At 38.4% G+C, this 20,554-nt stretch overlaps 1 protein-coding gene and 1 pseudogene across 1 annotated transcript in view; both read right to left on the reverse strand.

Annotated features, from left to right (window-relative positions):
* The window catches only part of FAM102B (family with sequence similarity 102 member B), a 58,249-nt gene that overhangs the window by 24,477 nt on the left and 13,218 nt on the right, over positions 1 to 20,554 (reverse strand). The window contains exons 2-3 of the mRNA XM_016159799.2: positions 8,959 to 9,079; positions 4,728 to 4,757 (exon numbers count right to left, since the gene is read on the reverse strand). Of these exons, the coding sequence (XP_016015285.1) occupies positions 4,728 to 4,757; positions 8,959 to 9,079 (151 nt within the window). The remainder of the gene's footprint in view (positions 1 to 4,727; positions 4,758 to 8,958; positions 9,080 to 20,554) is intronic.
* LOC118613116 lies at positions 212 to 330 on the reverse strand (annotated as a pseudogene).

Consider the following 20,554-nt stretch of genomic DNA (forward strand, 5'->3'; position numbering starts at 1 on the left):
TCTCCTTAAAATCAACATTCAACCCATGCTCTAGGCAAGTTATATAAAAATTCCAGTCATGTGCAATTTTTGTCATTTAAACAATGACTGTTTTATTATTTACTTAATGTGTCTTTATTTTTTTAATTTATTATTATTTTTTTAGGTGAGGCAACCCTCACAGATTGCAAGGACTTTGTCAGCTTACAATCCCTTATCTTTTTATTTTTTACGCCCACAGCACCTCGTCTTTTTAGGTAGCCTCCCATCCAAGTACTAACCAGGCCCAACCTTGCTTAGCTTTCAAGATCAGAAGGGATCGGGCTTGTTCAGGGTGGCATGGCTGTAGACTTAATGTGTCTTTAAAATGGCTCACTTTTGGTAAAAAAAAAATATGACCTATTCTGCTCTAGTCATAAGCAATATGATCTTTGAAATCATGGATTTTATGTGCTAAATATATGCTTTTTTCTATATACATTAAAATATGTAATTGAAATGAAGTTAATCAAATCAAACAACTAAAATCATTGCAAGCAGCAGGGGTACTCACGTCATACTATGGGACATACTAGACCAATCATGATCATTTGCATATACATACAGAAAGCTGATGAGACTTTCTTATCCCTAGTCTGGTTCTGTCTCTATTCCTAATTAACCACTGGTGATTGCAGATGGTTGCAGGTTATTAGGTTCTCACTCTCCACCCAGGACTAGAATGATTTAAGGGTATCACACTTTTTCTTTGGCACAAGCGCATTCTCCTTCAGCATCTCTCATAACTTCGTCTTGCTGATCGCCCTTAAGCTGGATCTCTATGAACCTTATTTCCTTCCTTTCTCAGAGCCTAGCCCTATGCCAACCCTCCCTGCTGCTGTGCAGAAGGTCAGCTCAGACCCGTTCCTCCCTCTCATTACAACCCAGGTTTGGTGCCCGTTTTATGCAGCTACCAAAGATTGCCCTCCAGTCTTTCCACTGGTGCTGTTTAATCTTATTTCTTGTTTCCAAGCAGCACAAGTCAACCCCCAAATATCTTTTTTTTTTTATTTAAACAAACTAAGTCTATTTTTCATGACTAAGTATATATAGAGCCTTTTGCCAACCACCAAAAAAAAAAAAAAGTTTTAAATGTGCAATTATTAAGCACATCTCCCTGAATACACAATAAAAAATACCGACCATTTCAAACACTGCTGTGATTTTAAGTTGCTTTAAGACTTTAAAACACACATGGGGCACATATGAATGGTATTCGACATGGAGAATTTAATTGTAGGCTGGAGCATTATTTTAGTACCTTCGAACTGGTACAAGAAGAATGAATGTTAAGAACTTGAGAACAGTTGAAGAGCCACAAGCACCAAATGCAATAAGTCAGAACACCTCAATCCACAGGTGACATCTACCTAATTTTCACATGATTACTCTGGTATTACCACCTCTTTAAGGGGTCCAAAAAGCCTGGGTATGTCCAGGGCAAAGCCACATCCAAAAAAACATGAAGACTCATGTGGCTATGTGATCACATATCATCCACATGCCCTATTTCATGTATTATCCTTTCTCTTTAAACCTCCTCTGCCTCCTTCGCATCTGTACTTTATGCTGATGCTTTGCGTCCTGTTTCACTCAGAAGATAAAAGCAATCAAAACGGCACTTAACTTTCAGGAGCTCTTATTGTCAGCCATATCCATTTACCTACATGCATCTGTGCCCACACATTTGCCTTCCCACTTACTGTAAGTGAACTGGCTGTGCTCCGATCTAATGCCAACTGCTCTCCTGCTGCCTACTCAAGTTCATTGCTCCAGGAATTCTTTCCTCTCTTTCGCATTCTAAAATTTCCTTTCTCTACTGGCTCAGTCCCATCAGCACACAGACATGCTGGATTTTCTCCATCTTAATGAATAAAAGAAACTGAAACCTCACCCTACATCTCTCTCCAGTCTATTTTTCTGCTCCTCTTTATTGCAAAACTCCTTGAAAGAGTTGTCTGTGCTGACTGTTTCTGATCCCTCCGTCCTTGGCCACCTCATCAACTTCACCTCCCTCTCTCCTTATTTATTCCTCTAGTGTCCTTTTCCTTAAAAATGCCAAGATCACCTCGAGGCCTTTAACAATGACTGTTTTTTTAACCTCACAGCTTCCCTCTTAGATCTTGTCGCTTTCTTCTTTACTCTATTCAGGTCTAAGTTCGAATGTCATCCCTGTAAAGGGTACCTTCCTGACAACTTTAGTACATGACCCATCTCCTCTTTCCCCAACCCTATAGTTGTCACTCTTTATCCCTTATCTGGTTTATTTTTCTCCTTAGTAGTTATCATCACATCGTGTACATACATGTTTTGTATTTATTTAGTTTATACTGTGCCCTTCCCTCAACCCTCTATTATAATGTAAGCTCCACAAAGGCAGGGATTTTTGTCTGTTTTGTTTACTGCTGCATCTTTAATATTTAGAATAGTGCCAGGAACAATGCCTGGCATATGGTAGGCAGTTAATACATATTTGTTGAATAAATAACAACCCATTGGCTCACCATCTGCTGTTGGAATGCTGGTATTACAGTGTCACTAAGCATAATGCAAGTTAAAAAAAAAAATCTGGTCAGTCCCCATGATGAAAGCATATTAACAGGTGGGGTATGTTTTAGGCTGAAGGTCAGAGAACCTTTTATGTGCCAGGCCCTATTCTTGACATTGGAAAACGGTGATGAATGGGACAGATAAAGGCTGTCTTGAAGAGCTGACATTTCCATGAGGTATCAGAATGTTCATATTTCTTTATGATCTTATCTTTGGCTCCACTGATATAACTGTCTCATTAAAATGGTATCTGTGGCCACTATTACTCCACTTGCCAAACAAGTTTGAGCATCTACATTCCAGGTAACTTAGGCATTAGGAATGTAAATCATTCCTATTCTCAAGAAGCTCATAGGTTAATAAGGGAAAACAGAAAATAAATTCCTATAAAAAAGTATAAGTGCTGTGACAGAGGAAGTCACAATTGCAAGGAAGAGGGAGAAAACAATTTTCTCAGTGGGGAGGGATGACTAAGCTGAGCTTTTAATGATACATGAGTTGACAGGACAAGAGAGGGAGAAGCAGAGGCACGGTGGGGAAAATGTCAGGTCACAAAGCAAAGAGCCTAAAATAGCGCGGCCCGCCCTAGGAAGCTGATGAGGGCAGTCTGCCTGAAGCTTAAGGATGAGCGAGTGTGTGCGAGTATGTGTGTGCATGCGTGTGTGTGTATGTGTGCAGGTGTACACAGATGATAGATAAACCAAGATAGGTCTAATATGCTGGGTTAAAGACTTTGCACTTCGTGTTCCTTCACAGGTAATAGAAAGCTACTGAAGGACTAAAGGTGAGGGGGTGAAATTATCCTGTTTGAACTTTTAGAACCATTATTCTGGCACTAACATAGATGAAGGACTGGAGGCAGAAAACAAAAGAGAAGAAGCCAATGCAGGTTTTAAATAAGAAATAATGAAGGCACAACCTAAGGTAGCGGCCTTGGGAATGGAGAGAAGGGATGGTTTCAAGAGCTTTTTGTAAGGGAGACATCAAAGAGACATCATAGCAGACCTTATTGTTTGCCTACCGACCAGTCAGTGCCTGGCTATTTCTTGATAGCAGAGCTCTGATGTCATTCAAGTGTCCATTTTTAGATTATTCACGTGCATAAGAAAAGTAACCAAACCTCTAGCTCATTAGCGAACTGTGATTAGTCTAAGCTAACCATGGCAATCCGTTTCCTATAGCCTATGACTGTTTTAGGAGTGGGCACAGCATCCAGCTATAAACAATAAAAAATATAGGGAAATCCTTTGAGGGCCATTTAGGAAAATTTTTCAATCAAAAAAGTCATACATGAGGAAGCAGCTGGATTTTGTCATATGTGAACGTGCTAATGAAAACTCAAGAAGCCAACCACCTGGTGACTGACTATGAGGGGAGCCAGCCAGGGACAGAGTCATCACATAGAGAATGAACGAACAGAAAGAGAAAAGTAACATGGGTTCCTGATGACATTTCCAGTCAGTGGTTTAACCAATCCTGGGGTAGCTCTGCCTCACATCTGCTTGTTCAGTGACATTAAAAAAAAAAAATCTCTAGGTGAGGAGGGTTTTCTATTACTTGTGGTAAAGAGCATCCTAAATGACAATGTAACAACTGGTTTTAGGGAGTTAGGTAGGTTTGATGGTTGGAACTAGTGCCCAGTACCTGGCTCGGATGACTGGGTTGATGGCGATGCCATTACAAAGGGGTATGCAGGTTTCCGGTAGTATGACTAATTACTAAATCCCTCTATGTGGCAAAAAGGTGAGCACATTCATTAGTAACTTCATATAGCTAGTAGAAGTATAAAGGACAGCTGAGATCATGTATATGCAGAGTGCTAAGAGGACACAGAGGAAGGGTCCTATCCCACAGCAGTCGGTGGGACTAGGAACACTTCCCGGGGGAGATTGGAGTAACAGATGCTGTTGCTTAATGCAAACCAGAGGTCGTCTTCTGGTAGGGAAGCTGAAACTTAAGAAGAACATCCCATAATTGGCATTTAGAAAGAATATGACTATAGTTTATTGTTGGCTCCAACTGTTTAATCTCCAAGTTGCTTTATTTAAAGATAGCCAACTGGCACAGCAATTAGAAGAGGAAACTACTTAATTTTTAAGCTTATAAACAGAAATGAATGATATTACAAATTTCAAAAGAGTTAAAGAACATTTACTTACCTTCGCATAAGTTTTTCCACCTTTTAATTCCTGCCAAAGATAGAAAACACTATAAGGTTACCATATGAATAAAGATCTAAAATTAAATATATATCAAATAATTCTGAAGTAGACATTTACATACTGGCAAATACAGATTGTATAATTCTAATGATCATAAATCTAACTATTTGAATGCCCCTTCCCCTAAATGACTAGAACTTTTATTTAGAATTTAACTTAATTCTGAAAGAGACAAATGGTGAGAAGACAAGCTAACATTTAATTTGTATGCTGAAGAAATTGCCAAAAATGTCCTAGACATATTGCAAGAACCCAAATCACCAAAGAAAGGTTAAATTATTTACTCAGTTAAGCATATTAACATATTGCAGAAAGACTAACAAGAGTTGAAACCCCTGCCCCAGAGACAACCACACACACACACAAAACACACACTGATCACATATATATGATATTATTCCATATTAGAATAGAAACCCTTTTATCTAATGTAAACAAGACTGGCAAAAGTGAAAAAGAAAAAAAAATAATATATAGATGTCTTGACATTTTAATTTAAAACATATAACTGCATATTAATTTGCCAAATCTCTGAGTTTAGACTGTCACACAGATGTGAGAATAAGTGTCAAGCACTTAGAACAATGCCTAGCACTCAGTCTGCGTTGTCTGTGTACTTGCCGTTATACTCAGAGCCAAAATCCCCTCTCTCCACCTACTTTTTAAAATGTGTTTGCTGGATGGAGTGGTCTCTTATCTGGTTTACTGCATACATCAGATACATAATGCATTATCTATCATCTTCAACTTTACAATGGTAAATTTAAATAAGTTGAGAAGCAATCTATGGGAAATTCTATTCTCCATGCGGTTGCTGCTCCCCCCCTTCCGTGCCCCATTGATGCCAGGTGTGGCTCTGCCACCCCATTATGAAGGATCAAAATTTTCTTCTTTATTAGGTCATTGTCATATCCCTTCACAGCCCCCCTCACTAAACTAAGCAAAACAAAACCTTCTCCGGATGACCTCTGTCTCTTCTAGCTGACTCTTCTCTTAGCTCCTCTTATAGTCTCGCGAAATTTGCCCTATCCCACTCTCCTCAATCCATCCCAACTGGCTCTTGTCCTCATTTTCCCTCTGTAATGGCCCTTAGGATTACCAATAATCTCCATTTTTGTTAAAGCCGAAGGCTCTGTCTTCGTCTTACTTAATCTTGCACCAGCTTTTGACAGGCCCGCCCCACTTCACCTCACCTCCTTTTGACCTTTTTTTCCCTCTAAACTTCCATGGTGCCACAATTGCCTGATTTTACTCTTACCTCACTGTCCGCTCCTTCTCATTCTCCTTTGCTGGACCTACTCCTGTACTCAACCTCTGTAGGAAGAAGTTTTACCCCAATTATCCACTGTCTCCCTCTCCACCGTAACAGAATCCTCTATTTTTAGTTGGATATTTAGCTACCGAAAATAATGACATTTTCTACCTTCTTTTTGTGCTACGGTAGTATGATTAAAATCTGGCCAAAAGCATGTAAGAAGTGCTATATATGATTTCTTCCTCCTTTCTTGGACTTTCTAACAATAATTTATACTACCTCCAAGTGTTGGGCTGATCTGGGATTCGGCCTAGAGCCTCTCGTCTTCTTTGTCTACACTTTGTCCCTGAGTGACTCATTCAGGTCCAAGGCTCTAAAGAAAAACCATATGCTGATGACTCTCAAATCCCTATGTCTAGTCTGAGATTCCCCCCTGAGTGCCAGACTATTTAAAATAGCAGACTATTTAAAATACCAGTGGGTATTTTAAAATGCCTACTTGACATCTCTACTTGATGTCACATAGATACCTCAAATTTACCATGGTCAAACTAGACCTATTGATCTCTGCTTATTCATCCCCCAAATTGTTCCACTTTGAATCTTTGCCATTTCAGTATCATCTACCTATAAGCTCAGGCAAAAGCAGTAAGAGTTATCCTCATTTCTTCTTTCCCCCTTATTTGCCACATCCAACCCACACTAGGGGTCTACCCCCAAAATATACCCTGAATCATACCATCTCTACCGTTATAACTCCATGCCAAAACAAGCATTCCTTACCTGAATTGTCCCAAACACCTAAGTGGTCTCTCTGCAATTCATCCTCTACATCCACATAACAGCAAAAGTGACCTTAAAAAATAATGTCTCTCCTTATTAAAATCCTCAAATGACTTCCAATTATAACTAGAATAAAATCTAAACTCATCACCGTGGCCTATAAGGCCCTACCTAATCTACCTAATCTAGTGCTTCCAACCTAATCACCAAGAACGCTCCCTCTCCACATTTTCCAGGTTGGTCTTCTGTCATTTATATATGCCAGATTTGTTGACTGTCCTAAATGGGGTTCACAGTACATATGAATCTGTGGCTTGATATTTTTCATCAGGTTCAAAAGATTCTCAGCCACAATCTCTCTCCTGTCCTTCTAGGGCTCCAATCACGTATTTGTTAAGACCTTTGAACCGTTTCTCATTTCTTACACTCTTTTGTGTATATTCCATCATTTTTCTCTCTGTGATTTACTCTGGATATTTTCTTTTGTCTTATTTTCCAGTTTTCCAAAGCTCTCTTCAGTTATGATAAACCCCCTGTTAAATCTGATGAGATTTATTTTCACTTATTTAGCTTTACATTTTAGTTATTGTATTTTTCTGTTCTAGAATTCAATTTGCTTTTCTTTTAGTTTCTAGTTCTCTAACAAAATTCCCCATATTGTTCACTAATTATAGTTACTGTAAAAGTTTATCTCTGATCTTCCTAACACCTGAATATATTTTTATTATCTATTTTCCCTTTGATTTTTGGTCACACGGTCATGTCTCTTGGTATGCCTGGTAATTTTTGTGCATGACAACGTGAAGAAATAATTTGAAGCTCAGAGTAATGTTATTTTCTTCAGAAAAGATATACATTTGCCTCTGGTAAGTAGCAGGGTAGAGGCTGATCACCTTCATCCAAGCAGGGACTGAGCTGATTGGAAGCTGAGTTTCAGTCTTTCTAAGGGCTGATCTACATCTGCTACATTCCTCCTCCTAGGCTGAAACTCTTAGGGAGTCCCAGTGAAAAGCTTGGGGACTCCCTAAGCTGCCCTAGACTTCAGCTTTTTCCCTTTAGTCCTATAAAATTGCTGGACTCTAAGCTCGGCTTTTTAGCCTCTCAATTGTTGCTTTTGGCTCAGCTTCTTAAACATGACTTGAAAATCAGCAAATGCTTTGAGGGTAAAATAAATGTGAAACATCAGGTTCATCTCTTTACACTTCCCTTGACTATAATTCTAAGCTGCTCAAGTCCTTACTGCCTTGGCTCTGATGCCTTCAAGTAGCTACCTTTAATATTTTGTCTAGCTTTTTGGTTGTTCTCAGAGGAAGGGGTCTTCTGTAATAAGCCAGCCCGTTAATTTCAGAAGCATAAATCCCCAGGTTTATTAGAATCTCAGGCCCTGTCATGGATTGAACTGTAGGCCTCCCCTGCAAACGGATATGTTGGAGTCCTAATCCCTGGTACCTCAGAATGTGACTCTATATGGAAATAGAGTGTTAGTATGGGTAGTCTAGTTAGAATGAGGTCCTAACTCAAAATGACTGGTGTCCTTATAAAAAAGGGGAAATTTGGATATAGAGACAGATACACACAGAGGGAAGATGATGTGAAGACACAAAGACGGAAGAAAGCCATGTCATGGGAACCAGAAAGTAGAGTCCTTGAGGGCAGGAACTCATTCCAGTTCACCACAGTCCTTTTAGTGCCTATGACAGTGCCTGGCACACGGTAGGAACTCACGTATTTGTTTGTGAGTGACCGCTCCTCTGTGTCCTAGGCAGCAGAGTACACTGTTAAACATTTTAATCTTTGTCAAGTTTATGGGTAAAAAATGGTACCTTATTTATAGTTTTAATATACATGAGTGAGACCTGAGTAACTTTTTATATGCTTAAGCTATTTATATTTTTCTTTTTGTGAAATATATATTCTGTCCCTTGTCTATTTTACTATAGGGTTGTTGATCTTTTATCACTTTGGATTCTTCATCATATTTGTCATAGCAATTAAAATTTTTGCTGCAGGTGTGAAGAAACATTACATATAACAGTTCTAAAGATAAAGCAGATCTAAATAAAGTGAGTCAGTGACTATGGAACTAGTGACATTTTCTGAAAGAGGAGAAGAAACAGGCGATTTTCATACCTTTCTCACAGATACTCTGTAGATACAAGGATCTAGGATGCCTGTCGTGGCACTTGCACTCATTTTGCACATAAATGAGAACTTCTTCCTCCAGTGAACACAGTTTGCTTGCACCACCTCCCTGAAGGGGGGGAAAAATACAACCCGTTAATTAACCATTATGGATGAGATATTTAAAAAGCACATACACTCTTTCACTCGTCTACAATGCAAAAGTGATATATTAAAAGCCAGTATTCAGAAACAGTGAAAGACAAAGGAAATGAATTCCTAACAATGTGATCCGAAAAATTTTGAAGGTTTTAATTGTCCATGGAAACAGAAAACAAGTTTACTTATTAGTTCAATCAATATAAATAGAAACTTCACTATTCATTCACGTTTATTTTAGGTGTGTTGGGTACGTGCTAGATGTTTAAAATGAAGATGAGAATGACAGCATTCCCAACCCTACAGGACTTCCAGTTTACAGTTAGTATAAGAGACAGAAACATAGAAGGTTATTTTAAAATGAGCTGCTGTCATAGTTTTACTACTGTTTCAGCCATAATGGCAACAGCGGCTACCATTTATTGACGGCTTACTACGAGCTATTTCATCTCATGACAGCCCTAGAAAATAGCTGGTCCCCATTTTATAGATGAGGAAAATGAAGCACAAGGAGGGAAGTTAACTCAATGTCCTTTAGGTAGAAAGCAGAAGAATTAGCATTCAAATCAGGGACTTTTAACTCAAAAGCCTGGTTGTTCACAAAAGAAAATCTCTACTTTTCTTACAACTCTTCTCTTTTCAGTTTCCAGGCCTTTGCACATGCTGTTCCCTCTACTGTTCCAGGTAAGAATGGGGGCTTAGCCTTAGAAAGGAAGGATAACTATTCCTCTAAAATAGGAAAAAAAGTAATGCAATGGGTGAAAACAAAGAGAAAATTGGAGAAAGCAAAGGGAAAGGCAAGAGAGCCCAGGTCAAATAGTTTTGATTTTCTTATGAACAGGTGAGGTTCCTTCTATAGGACAACAGGGGCTGACGGTGAGTTGAAAGCTTAGATAAAGGCTGAGGAGAGTTAGGAATAACTGCTAAGGCAAATGTGACAGATCATTAAACTTGAAGCTGCCTCAGCGAAAAAAATGAACTTGTATTAAGGCCAATCCGTTTGATTTTATAGATTTCTCCATCAACACCCAAAAATCGAAGAACAGGAACTGCAAAAACAAATATACTTTAAAAGCCAAGTATGTTTGTGTGTAGTGTGTACATGTATATTTATAAACATATAAACTGACATACAAATGGGAGCCAAGGGGATATATTTTATCTTGGTATCACTATGATCATGTTAGCTATTTTATTTTTTTCATTAAGAGTCTTCAGGTGATTTAATAAATTATGATGTGAAGGGAACGTGTGTTTGTTCTTAGGAGAATTTCCCTCACTGAAATCTAGCAGGGGTGCAATTTACTTGAATGGTTGGTCACACCACAGGCAGAATAAGAGTTATTTGGCAAAAGATGGATCTAGTAACATGAGGCATTCCCATCCAGCTAAACAATAACTAATCTGTATGCTCAAAAACAAATGAATTTTTTGAAGATCAATGAATAATAATGAAAATAACAAAAGAGGAAAACAAATAAAACCAGATTTTTTTAAATAGTTGCTTCCCTCTCAATATCTCTTGGACTCCAGACTTGACGGAGGCATCGGCCATGGCCTCTGGAGCTCCCCGCAAAAGATACGCAGATATACTGATGTGTGCTGGACCCTCAGGAGTTTGTTGTGCTTCAAGACACTTGGCTGTTCCTGTCACTCAGACAGGAAAAAGTACAACACCAATTTAATGAAGGACAAAAGGTAGGACTGACTGAAAGCCGTTTTAGAAACAGTCCCTCACAAGATCCCAAAGAGCCAAAGCAATCCTGAGAAAAAAGAACAAGGCTGGAGGTATCACTCTGCCCGACTTCATATTACAAAGAGACAATAATCAAAATGGCATGGTATCGGCAGAAATACAGACACACAGACTAGTGGAACAGAACTGAGTGTCCAGAAGTAAGCCCCCATTTATATGGGTAAATAATTTTTGACAAAGGGGCCAAAAACATAGAGTGGAGAAAGGAAAGTCTCTTCAATAAACAGTGCTGGGAAAACTGGAAAGCCACCTGCGAAAGAATGAAACTAGATTATCACTACACACCAAAATTAACTAAAAGTGAACCTGAATATAAGACCTGAAACAATAAACTGCATAGAAGAAAACATAGGAACTAATAAACCCATGGACCTTGAACTTATAGAGGATTTTATGAATTTGACCTCAAAGGCAAGGGAAGTAAATGCAAAAATAAATAAATGGGACTACATCAAACTAAAAAGCTTCTGCACAGCAAAGAGGTAACCATTTGAATGGGAGAATGTATTTGCAAACAGCACCTCTGATAAGGGCCTAATATCCAAAACATACAAAGAACTCATACAACTCAACAACAAAAATACCAAACGACCCAATTAAAAAATGGGTAGAGGACCTGAATAGACACTTTTCCCAAGAAGACATACAAATGGCCAACAGACATGTGAAAAGATGGTATTCATTACCTATTAGGGACATGCAAATCAAAACCACAATGAGGTACCATCTCGACCTGTTAGAACGGCCGTCATCAACAGGACAAGTAATAACAAGTGCTGAAGAGGATGTGGAGAAAAAGGAACTCTCACATATGGCTGGTGGGACTGCAAATTGGTACAGCCACTACGGAAAACAGTCTGGTGGTTCCTCAACAAACAAACAAACAAACGAACAAACAAAAACCCAACAGTTGAATTACCATATGATCCAGTAATCCCTCTTCTGAGTATTTACCCAAAAAACCTGAAAACATTTATCCGCAAAGTTATATGCACCCTGATGTTCATAGCAGCATTACTCACAGTGGCCAGGACATGGAAGCAACTGAGGTGTCCTACAATAGATGACTGGCTAAAGAAGCTGTGGTACATATATACAATAGAATATTACTCAGCTATAAGAAGAGATGAAATACTGCCATTTGCAACAACACGGACGGGTTTTGAGATAATCATGCCAAGTGAAATAAGTCAGAGAGAAAAAGTTGAAAACCATATATCACTCATATGTGGAATATAAATCTAAAAGCAACAAACAAACATGACAAACAGAGACTCACGGACATGGACAGTAGATGAGTGGTTACCAGAAGGAGAGTGGGAGGGGGAGGCAGGTAGGGGTAAAAGGGGTCAAATAATTGGTGATGGAAGGAAATCTAACCATGGGAGGTAAAAAGACAATGCAATATATTTATTTGACATACTGTTGGATTGTACACTTGAAACTCATTGGATTTTGTTGATCCATGTCACCCAATAATTTTTAATTAAAAAAAAAACAAAAATAAATAACAATAATTAAAAATAAAAGAAACAGACCCTCGGATCCTCTTCCTGACCCCTGCAGAAGACAGTCTCATTCTTCTGACAGGTAACAGAGGGGCCTCTGTGTGACCTGACTTGGTATCAGGAATGGGGTGACAGTATGACCTTAGTGGGGTGGGGAGAGTGAAGGAGGACTTACTGAATGCTGAGACCTCTGACCTTCTTCCCCCAATCTGGCTCCATAGAATATGTTCTTCAAGATGCGGGAAGAACATTCTCTGGGGAACCCAACCAGCCCCGATGTTCTAACGAGATGGATGTTGAGGGTTCCCAACAAAAGGGCTTGGTCAGCTCAACCTACAGTAGAAACCCAAGTCGAAAAAACACTTTCCACACGTACGAGGCTTCTAAGCAACTTTTAATGCCTTGTAGTTAAACATGAGCAGACGCTTGGGGAGAGCCTCTTAATTGAAAAGACAGACTGGGGAAATGGGGAAGGTGTTGGTCAAAGGGTACAGAATTAAGTTCTAGAAATCTAAGGTACATCACGTGACCTTGGTTACCATACTGTATCATATACCTGAAATTTGCTGAGAGTAAAAAAAAAAGTTAATTATGTGAAGTGATGAATATGTTAATTAGCTTGATGGTGGTGGTCGTTTCACTAATTATACTTATATCGAAACACTGAGTTGTAAACAGAGACTCATGGACACGGACTATAGACCAGTGGTTCCCAGAGGGTAGGGGGTAGGGGCGCGGGGAGGAGGTAGATGGGGTAAAGGGGGTCAAATATATGGTAGCTGAAGGAAACTGGACTTTGGGTGGTGAACACACAGTAGAATATACAGATGTTAACCTTTAATGTACACCTGAAAATTATATAATTGTATTAACCAATGTTACCCCAATAAACTTCATTTAAAAAACACATCAAGTTGCACACCTTAAATATACACAATTTGCCAATTCTACCTCAATAAAGCTAAAAAAATAAAATTATTGTATGGATAAAATGCTGTGGAACCTGTAGCACATATTTTTCCTGCCCCGTGCAGCCCCACCCAACGAAGCCACAAATAAGCTTAGATTTTATTGCCGGGGACCAAGACACTACCCACACTCATGAATACTGCCGTCCGAGCAGCAGACTGACACATACGCTCGGGCTCTGGAATACGTCCTTCTGTGCGAGTAAGAAAGTCGAATGAGCCAAGTGATTGGGTTGGAATGAGCAAGGGCTAAGAAAAGTGTCCATTAGTTAACTCGCAACGTCACACAATAAAGGATCCTTATTGGAGAAGAAACCTAGAAATGATGAAGGCAGAAAATAAGGGCTTACTCAGCATTAACACTCTGGATGATACATTGTCAACCACTCAGTATTTGCTGACTGAATGAATAAACGTCATGCATGGGACACAAATGAACAGTCCCAGTTAACCAATTCTTCCTCAACAGATCTTCCCTGAAATATGGCAACGGCCTCCTAATGGCCCTTACTCATGTCCACCTTCCTCACTGCTACCAGAGAGTGCCTTCTAAAATACAAATCTGATAATGTGTTTCCTGTCTGAAATCCTTCACTGCTTCCCCATGTTTTAGAGGATCTGGTACAACCTCCTTAACATGGCAGCTCCACGATGAGGCCTCTCCTATCGTTAGTCTCATCTCTTGACCCTTTCTGTCTCAGACTGCTTGTCGTTCTCCATTTTACATCACACTATTTCCCATTTGTATGCCTTTGTTCATAGTTTTCTTTCCCTTATAGGCCCTCTATTCCCCCTTTCAACTTCCCATATTCACCAGTGTAATCGTAATGCTTTAGTTTAGTAATTACCTCCTCTAAAAGCCTCGTGTTCAGTACATCCTGTCTGCCTTGATTCCCTGAATACCTGAGTGTTTGCCATTCCCTATCCTAGAGTTCTGCCGCCAGGGAGGGGCTGGCAAGATCTGGCTGAGTGGGCTTTCTCTACTCAGTTCTCATCCATCTAGCACGAGGTCCTAATTTCCTTTTCCCTGCCTTGTCTGTGGCAGATTCTTCTATGATTACATATATTTCAGATGAACCAATAGTGCAGATGAATTTTAAAAATTCACAAGCTTAAAAAAGTTGTTGACGATGGCCTTTCCTAATAAGAACTCAAGTAGAAATAGGAATGTTAATTGAAATTATATTTTAGTTTTTGTAATGTCAAAATAATAGCCCTGGAGCATTAAACAATTTCTCCAAAATTTCTTTTTCTGTGCCTAAGGCAATTAATTATTCAGAATTTTTTGTGATTATCTTTAATGTATGCATATACACACTCATACAGCTGTTAGAAGGTTGTCTGGATCACAAACAAACAACAAAAAAAGTGGCAGTTAGTTTGTGACAGTTTGTTATACTGATGAGTTACCATGGAAACAAACTCAGACTACTTGGCAACTGAGACAAAAGTCCCATTAGCAAATGCTTTCCGTTATATGAGTCATTAATTTCCTATGAGTTTTATACGGTTGCTTAACCACTTTCAAGAAACAAAGCAACAGAATATGATTTGTGTTGATACTGTGGAAAGCCAAGTATTTCTAAGATAAAATGATAAAGTTGCTGGTTGTGAAATACATAAGCAGAGGAGTTAACAGAAGATACATGTTGCTTTGGCTATTGTTTATGCTTCAAGAGTCAAAGAAAATCCAAAGTTTAAAAAAATAAAAGCAATATAAAATAAAATGGAAATTATGGATCCATTTTTGTGTGACTACTTAGTTACTATACTAGCAAACTGCATTACTTAATATTCTAAGAATAACTTGCATTATGTATACTCCAGGAATATATTTAAAATTATGCCATGTCTTGGTAGTTCAAAATATTTTTAACTTTTTAGAAACGGTGATTTAAAAAAAAACTGGTAGGAGGCATGCAAGCTGTTTTGCTAGACAAAATTATTGGGGGGAGGTTAAGAGCTTGTATTCAGAGCCAGTCTGTTTGGGTTCAAATCCTGCCTCTGCCTATTGCCAGCTGTCATGCTGGACACATTCCCTAACCTCCCTGCATTTCCATTTCTTCTTCTGTGAAACAGGGATGATAACAGTACCTATACCTCATGGGAATTTTGGGAAACCAAGTGAATTATTACACATAGTGTTTCGAACAGTGCCTGGCTTATAGTGGATAGCAATAATAAATGTCAGAAGTTGATTATCAGGATATAAGGAGTTCTAAGTCTACTTACATTTGCCCTCCAGAGAGACATAATGCTCAAATTTACAAGTAGAGAATTTTCCTTAATCTATTTTATAAAAGATATGGATTTCTAAAAAAATGATTCTTTAGGAATTGAGGCAAAAACAAATATTTTAAGACTCCAAGGATAAATTAGCTCTATAAAGTTGTGACTTTTACTGACAATAGTAAGGATAAATGAATCTCTCACACCCTAAAGGTATTTTTGGCTTCAGTAACTGGGTGGACATTACTATCATTCAACAGAAAACATTTAAACACAAAAGATTATCTTTCATTCATGCATTCTGCTGGTGGTGTTAAGACAGTGAGGGAGATGATAATCTAGTTTTGGATATTTTGAGGTTGAGGAGCTTGAAAGTCCCTCATTTGGAAATGCCAGTAGGCAGATAGATATAGAGACTTAGAACTCAAAGCAGAAGTCAGGGCTAGAAAGACAAATGTGAAAGTCCTCAGCATGTAAATGGTCACTGAGGCCATGGGAATGGATGAGGCCATTCAGGGAGAGAGGGCAGAGTAGAAAGGGAAGAGAGCTGAGTCTGGACCTCTAGGGAACACCGTATGGTACAGGAGAGGAAGGGAGGCAGGCAAAGGAGACGACAAGATCAACAGAGAGAGAAGCAAAGGAGATCATGTTATCACTGAAACCACACCACGGGAAACGATTTGTAAGAGGGAATTGCTCAGCCACATCCAATGCAGCAGAGGTCAGGCACAATAAAAATTAACAAGAAGCAACAATGACGTCGGATAACATTGGCAAGTGTAGTTTCAGTGAAAAGGTAGGGGGCAGGAAGCAGATTACTATGGGAGGCAGGGAATACAGAGAATTAATTTCAAATATTTTAGTAATAAAGTGGGGAACATTAGTGTGGCAGCTAGATGGGGATTCGGGGTGGAGGAAGGATTTCATTTCAACCCATGAGAGACTTACGCATGCATTGATGCTGATAGAAAAGAACCAGTGACGAGAAAAAGTCAAAGATCTGACAGGGTGAGGAGGATGGCACCAGAGGGGCCCCACCCCTGAGAATGTCAGAGGGGGTGGGATGCAGACAATACGTGGGGGGACCGGCCTTGGGTAGGAGAAGAGCTCCTCTCGCATGATGAGGAGGGCAAGAGAAGAGGGCGAGAGCTGATGCAGGCGAGTTTGTCAACAGGGCACTGTTTACTGCCAGAACTGTTATAATGAGAAACTTCATATAAAAAACACAGTACTGCTTGGCATACAGTAGGCCCTCTGACAAAGCTTTGCTGAATACTTGCTTGTTAATACTCTGCTGCATATATTACCAAAAAAATCTTTGTAGCCTCATGCAAGAAAGACTGCCATTCAGTGACTTGGCAGGTGTCCTAATAAAATATGTCATTTAAGCAAAAGTATTCAAAATTATGCTCATTTTTATGGTATGATAATAGACTAGTTAATAATTGTTTTTATGAGTAAAAACATAACTTTTCAGCTTAACAGCCAGCAAAAGGATGGTATAAGGGAAAGAGCAAAGGACAGAATATCAAGATGTTTTCTGTTATAAAATATATAAGTAACTTTGGACTAGTCATTTAACCTGCTGGGGGTCTCAATTTCCTCATCTAGAAACAGAAGTGTTGGGACTAGATGCTATTTACCATAAAATTTCATGATTCCAGGTATCAAAATGAATATTTTTGACAAAAATATTTTATCATTCTAGAAATCTTTTTTCCTGTAACCATACACATTCTAATAAAGATGAAGACAACACAATAAAAAATGAAATAATCAAAAATAACATCATCTAAAAAAAGAAATCATACTAAAAATTTAAGAATACGCATTATGGTACAGTCTAGGAAATTTTAATGAAAAGAAAACTTAAAACCTCCCAATTTCAATAAGGTAAAAATCCTTTAAAAAATATAGGAAATTAAACAGAACTGTGTAAGAACATGAAAAATGAATTAAAAGTTAGATCTTACAAACAACGACAATAAATAAAGGGAAAGAAACTAAGTCAGCGGTTACCAGTTCTTTCAAAAATATCTATTTTTGCACAAAAGGATATTTTTGTCTTTTCTGAATAATCTAAAAGTATGTATGAAAATAACAGTTGTAAAGTTTCTATATCACATATTTAGTCAGTTTCTAGATAAAGGAATGTATGGCTCCTTTTTGTGCATAGACTAAAGGCCAAATTCTTCAACTACATATTTAACCCTCCATGGTCTGCCCTCGACCTCTCAAATTGGATCCTCTAGGATTTACCTTCACTGACTCTTCACTTAACTGAATTATCCATTATTCCCTACGCAGGCACTATGCCCCTGGACACCTGCCTTTGTGCGTTCTTTCCCTTTGAGATGCCCTCCAAATGCCTTCTACCCTTTACCTGCCATCTAACCTAATCCACATGGTATAATGGGATGAGAACAAATTTTGGACTCAGAAGACCTGGACTCAAGTCTAATTTCGACCTCGAATGATACTGCTGAACAAATTACTTTCCTTCATGTAAGCTTCCTCTTTTATGAAATGTTTTGTAGTCAGCTACGCATTGGTAAAATACATTGCCTGAATCTATAAAATATTATAAAAACACACTTTAAAGGGTAGTATGAAAATTAAATGATGTACTATATATACCACTGTGTAAACCACAAGGTGTTATGAATCAAGATTTCAAGACTTCATTCAAAAGATTTTTCTTTTCTCATTTTTTTTTAATAGTGGTTAGACAGTCATATAAACTATGAAGTAGTTTCGATATTATTGATTATAATCTCTATGTTGTACTTCAAAAGTTTCTTCTATATTTCCTGAGTCCTGAGGTGAAATCATTCTATTGTTCCTATAAAATTCTGGGACATTTTCTATGTACATTTGGAGCTACCCTGCAAATGAAAGATACTGAAAGCAAGAGAAACAGGTCTTTAATGAAGTTTTGCTGTGTGTTATGAAAGTACTTTTCACCAGTATTATCACTGAAAGGGAATTCTACAGGATAAGAGGAGGTTTTCTGGTACAGTGACAGGAAGCAGTGAATTCCAAAGCACATGTACAGGCCACCGAGACCTATTTGGAGACACAAAGGAGGAGGAACAGACTGCAGAAGGTTCCCATTCTTGAGATGGAGAGTGAAATGAGTGGAATGTGACAAAATAGCACGAAGAGTATTACAAACTACTGTGAAGGCTCTACGCTGGCTGTCACTATTATCCTTAAAATAATAATGATAAGATAACGAGGAAACACTCATGCGAATGAAGTAAGCTAAAATCCAAGGCACGGCGGCACAGTCCAGCCAGCTCTACTTTGAAGGGGGTTGGGCGGAAGAGACTGGGAGAGATCTGTGCAGAGGTAAAAGGATCGATTATAATCGGGACTGTACTGAGCACACGTGTTGGGATGTTTCTTGAGTGGCACAGATCTGCTGTGGCTGCTCCTGCTGACTCTGATCATAGCCAGTGTAAACTGCATGTTTATGCATCACAAATGCATTACTTGACATGTCAGATACCTTTCCTCACCTGGAAGTAAACCCCAGTGGGAACAGAGTAAGTACATGAGTTAGAGAAATTGCAATAAACATTTAAAATAGCTTCTCAGTTATTTTGTATGCTGGTTTTATATGGGTTACCTTAGCAAAGATAACCCTCGGATTTGTTGTCACATACAATTGTTTTAATTAACAGTTTCCCAAATTAGAAAATGGCAAGTACTGATATTGCAGTTATTAATAACGGAGCTCCTGGCTGCTTCAGGAAGGCTTCCACTTTATTAGTACAATGAGTTTATAGTTCTCTACTGTATAATATTACAAATGCATATTACCTGTATTACTAACTTAATAATTGAGTTTATTTTTCTACTAATAGAAATTGTTAATAGAAATTACAAAGGTAATTAATGGTTGCTTATAAAAGGTTCTTTACTAACTTAGCCTACAAACAAAATTTTGGACCAATTACCTTCTTTTGCAAGGACTATGAATGACCTTTTCTAACTCAATTCCTGAGGCTGTTATTTCTAAAACTCTGCCTGCCTTGTACACAGAATAAATAGTGGTGTCCACAGGACAGTCCAAGTAAGATATTCATTGGAGCTTTCTAGAATTCATTACTTACCATAAGGAATGACCAAAACGGAGAGACCTTGATGTTTAGGATGGTACGCGGAGGTGATATTTTAAAAATTTTTAAAAACTTTATGAGACCCTGAATTGGCCGCAGAAGGAAACAAAAGATAAAACATTAATAACTACATGTTTAGACACCAGCACTAGAGAATTCCCAGAAATTGCCACTGAAATGTGGTTGCAGTCTGTGAACAGGAAATGTACAAAATTTTAACTGGAAAGGAGACGTTAATAAATGTGTTCACTCTAATGCTATGCTAGTGATGACTCACTAAAATGAAATGAAGCAAACATCTAAAATCCAAAATCAATACCATGGGTAGTTCCTCATATCATTAAGATAAAGTAAGTCTTGGGCGTAAGCTAGTTTCTAAACCACAATACTTGGAAATACCACTTGATAGGAAAAGCCTGAGAACTTCTTCTGAAAACAGTAAACAGGTTCCAGGACAGAAAAAATGTTTTTCTTTTAAGACAACAGAAGGACAAACTTTCGATCATGGTTTTGTTTCTTATTTGCGTTCCTATTTTCTTTTACACAATTCCTTTGCCCCAACCTATAATTATATTCAAGTTTCTAATCTAAAAATAAATAAAATAAAAACATAAAACTCTGTAACTACTTGAAACCTGGTTTCTGCTCCTATGACTCAAATGACACTACTGAACAGTCACAGGCAAAAGAATCAAACTGCACCACTGTCTTACACAAAAATGGACTCAAACTGGATTAAAGACTTGAATGTAAGCACTGAAACCACAAAACTCCCAGAAGAAAACCACAGGATCCTTGATATCAGTCTTGGTGATGCTTTTTTGGATTTGACACCAAAAGCAAAGGCAACAAAAGAAAAAA

The sequence above is a fragment of the Rousettus aegyptiacus genome, unplaced genomic scaffold (genome assembly GCF_014176215.1).
Source record: "Rousettus aegyptiacus isolate mRouAeg1 unplaced genomic scaffold, mRouAeg1.p scaffold_m13_p_17, whole genome shotgun sequence".
NCBI lineage: Eukaryota > Metazoa > Chordata > Mammalia > Chiroptera > Pteropodidae > Rousettus > Rousettus aegyptiacus.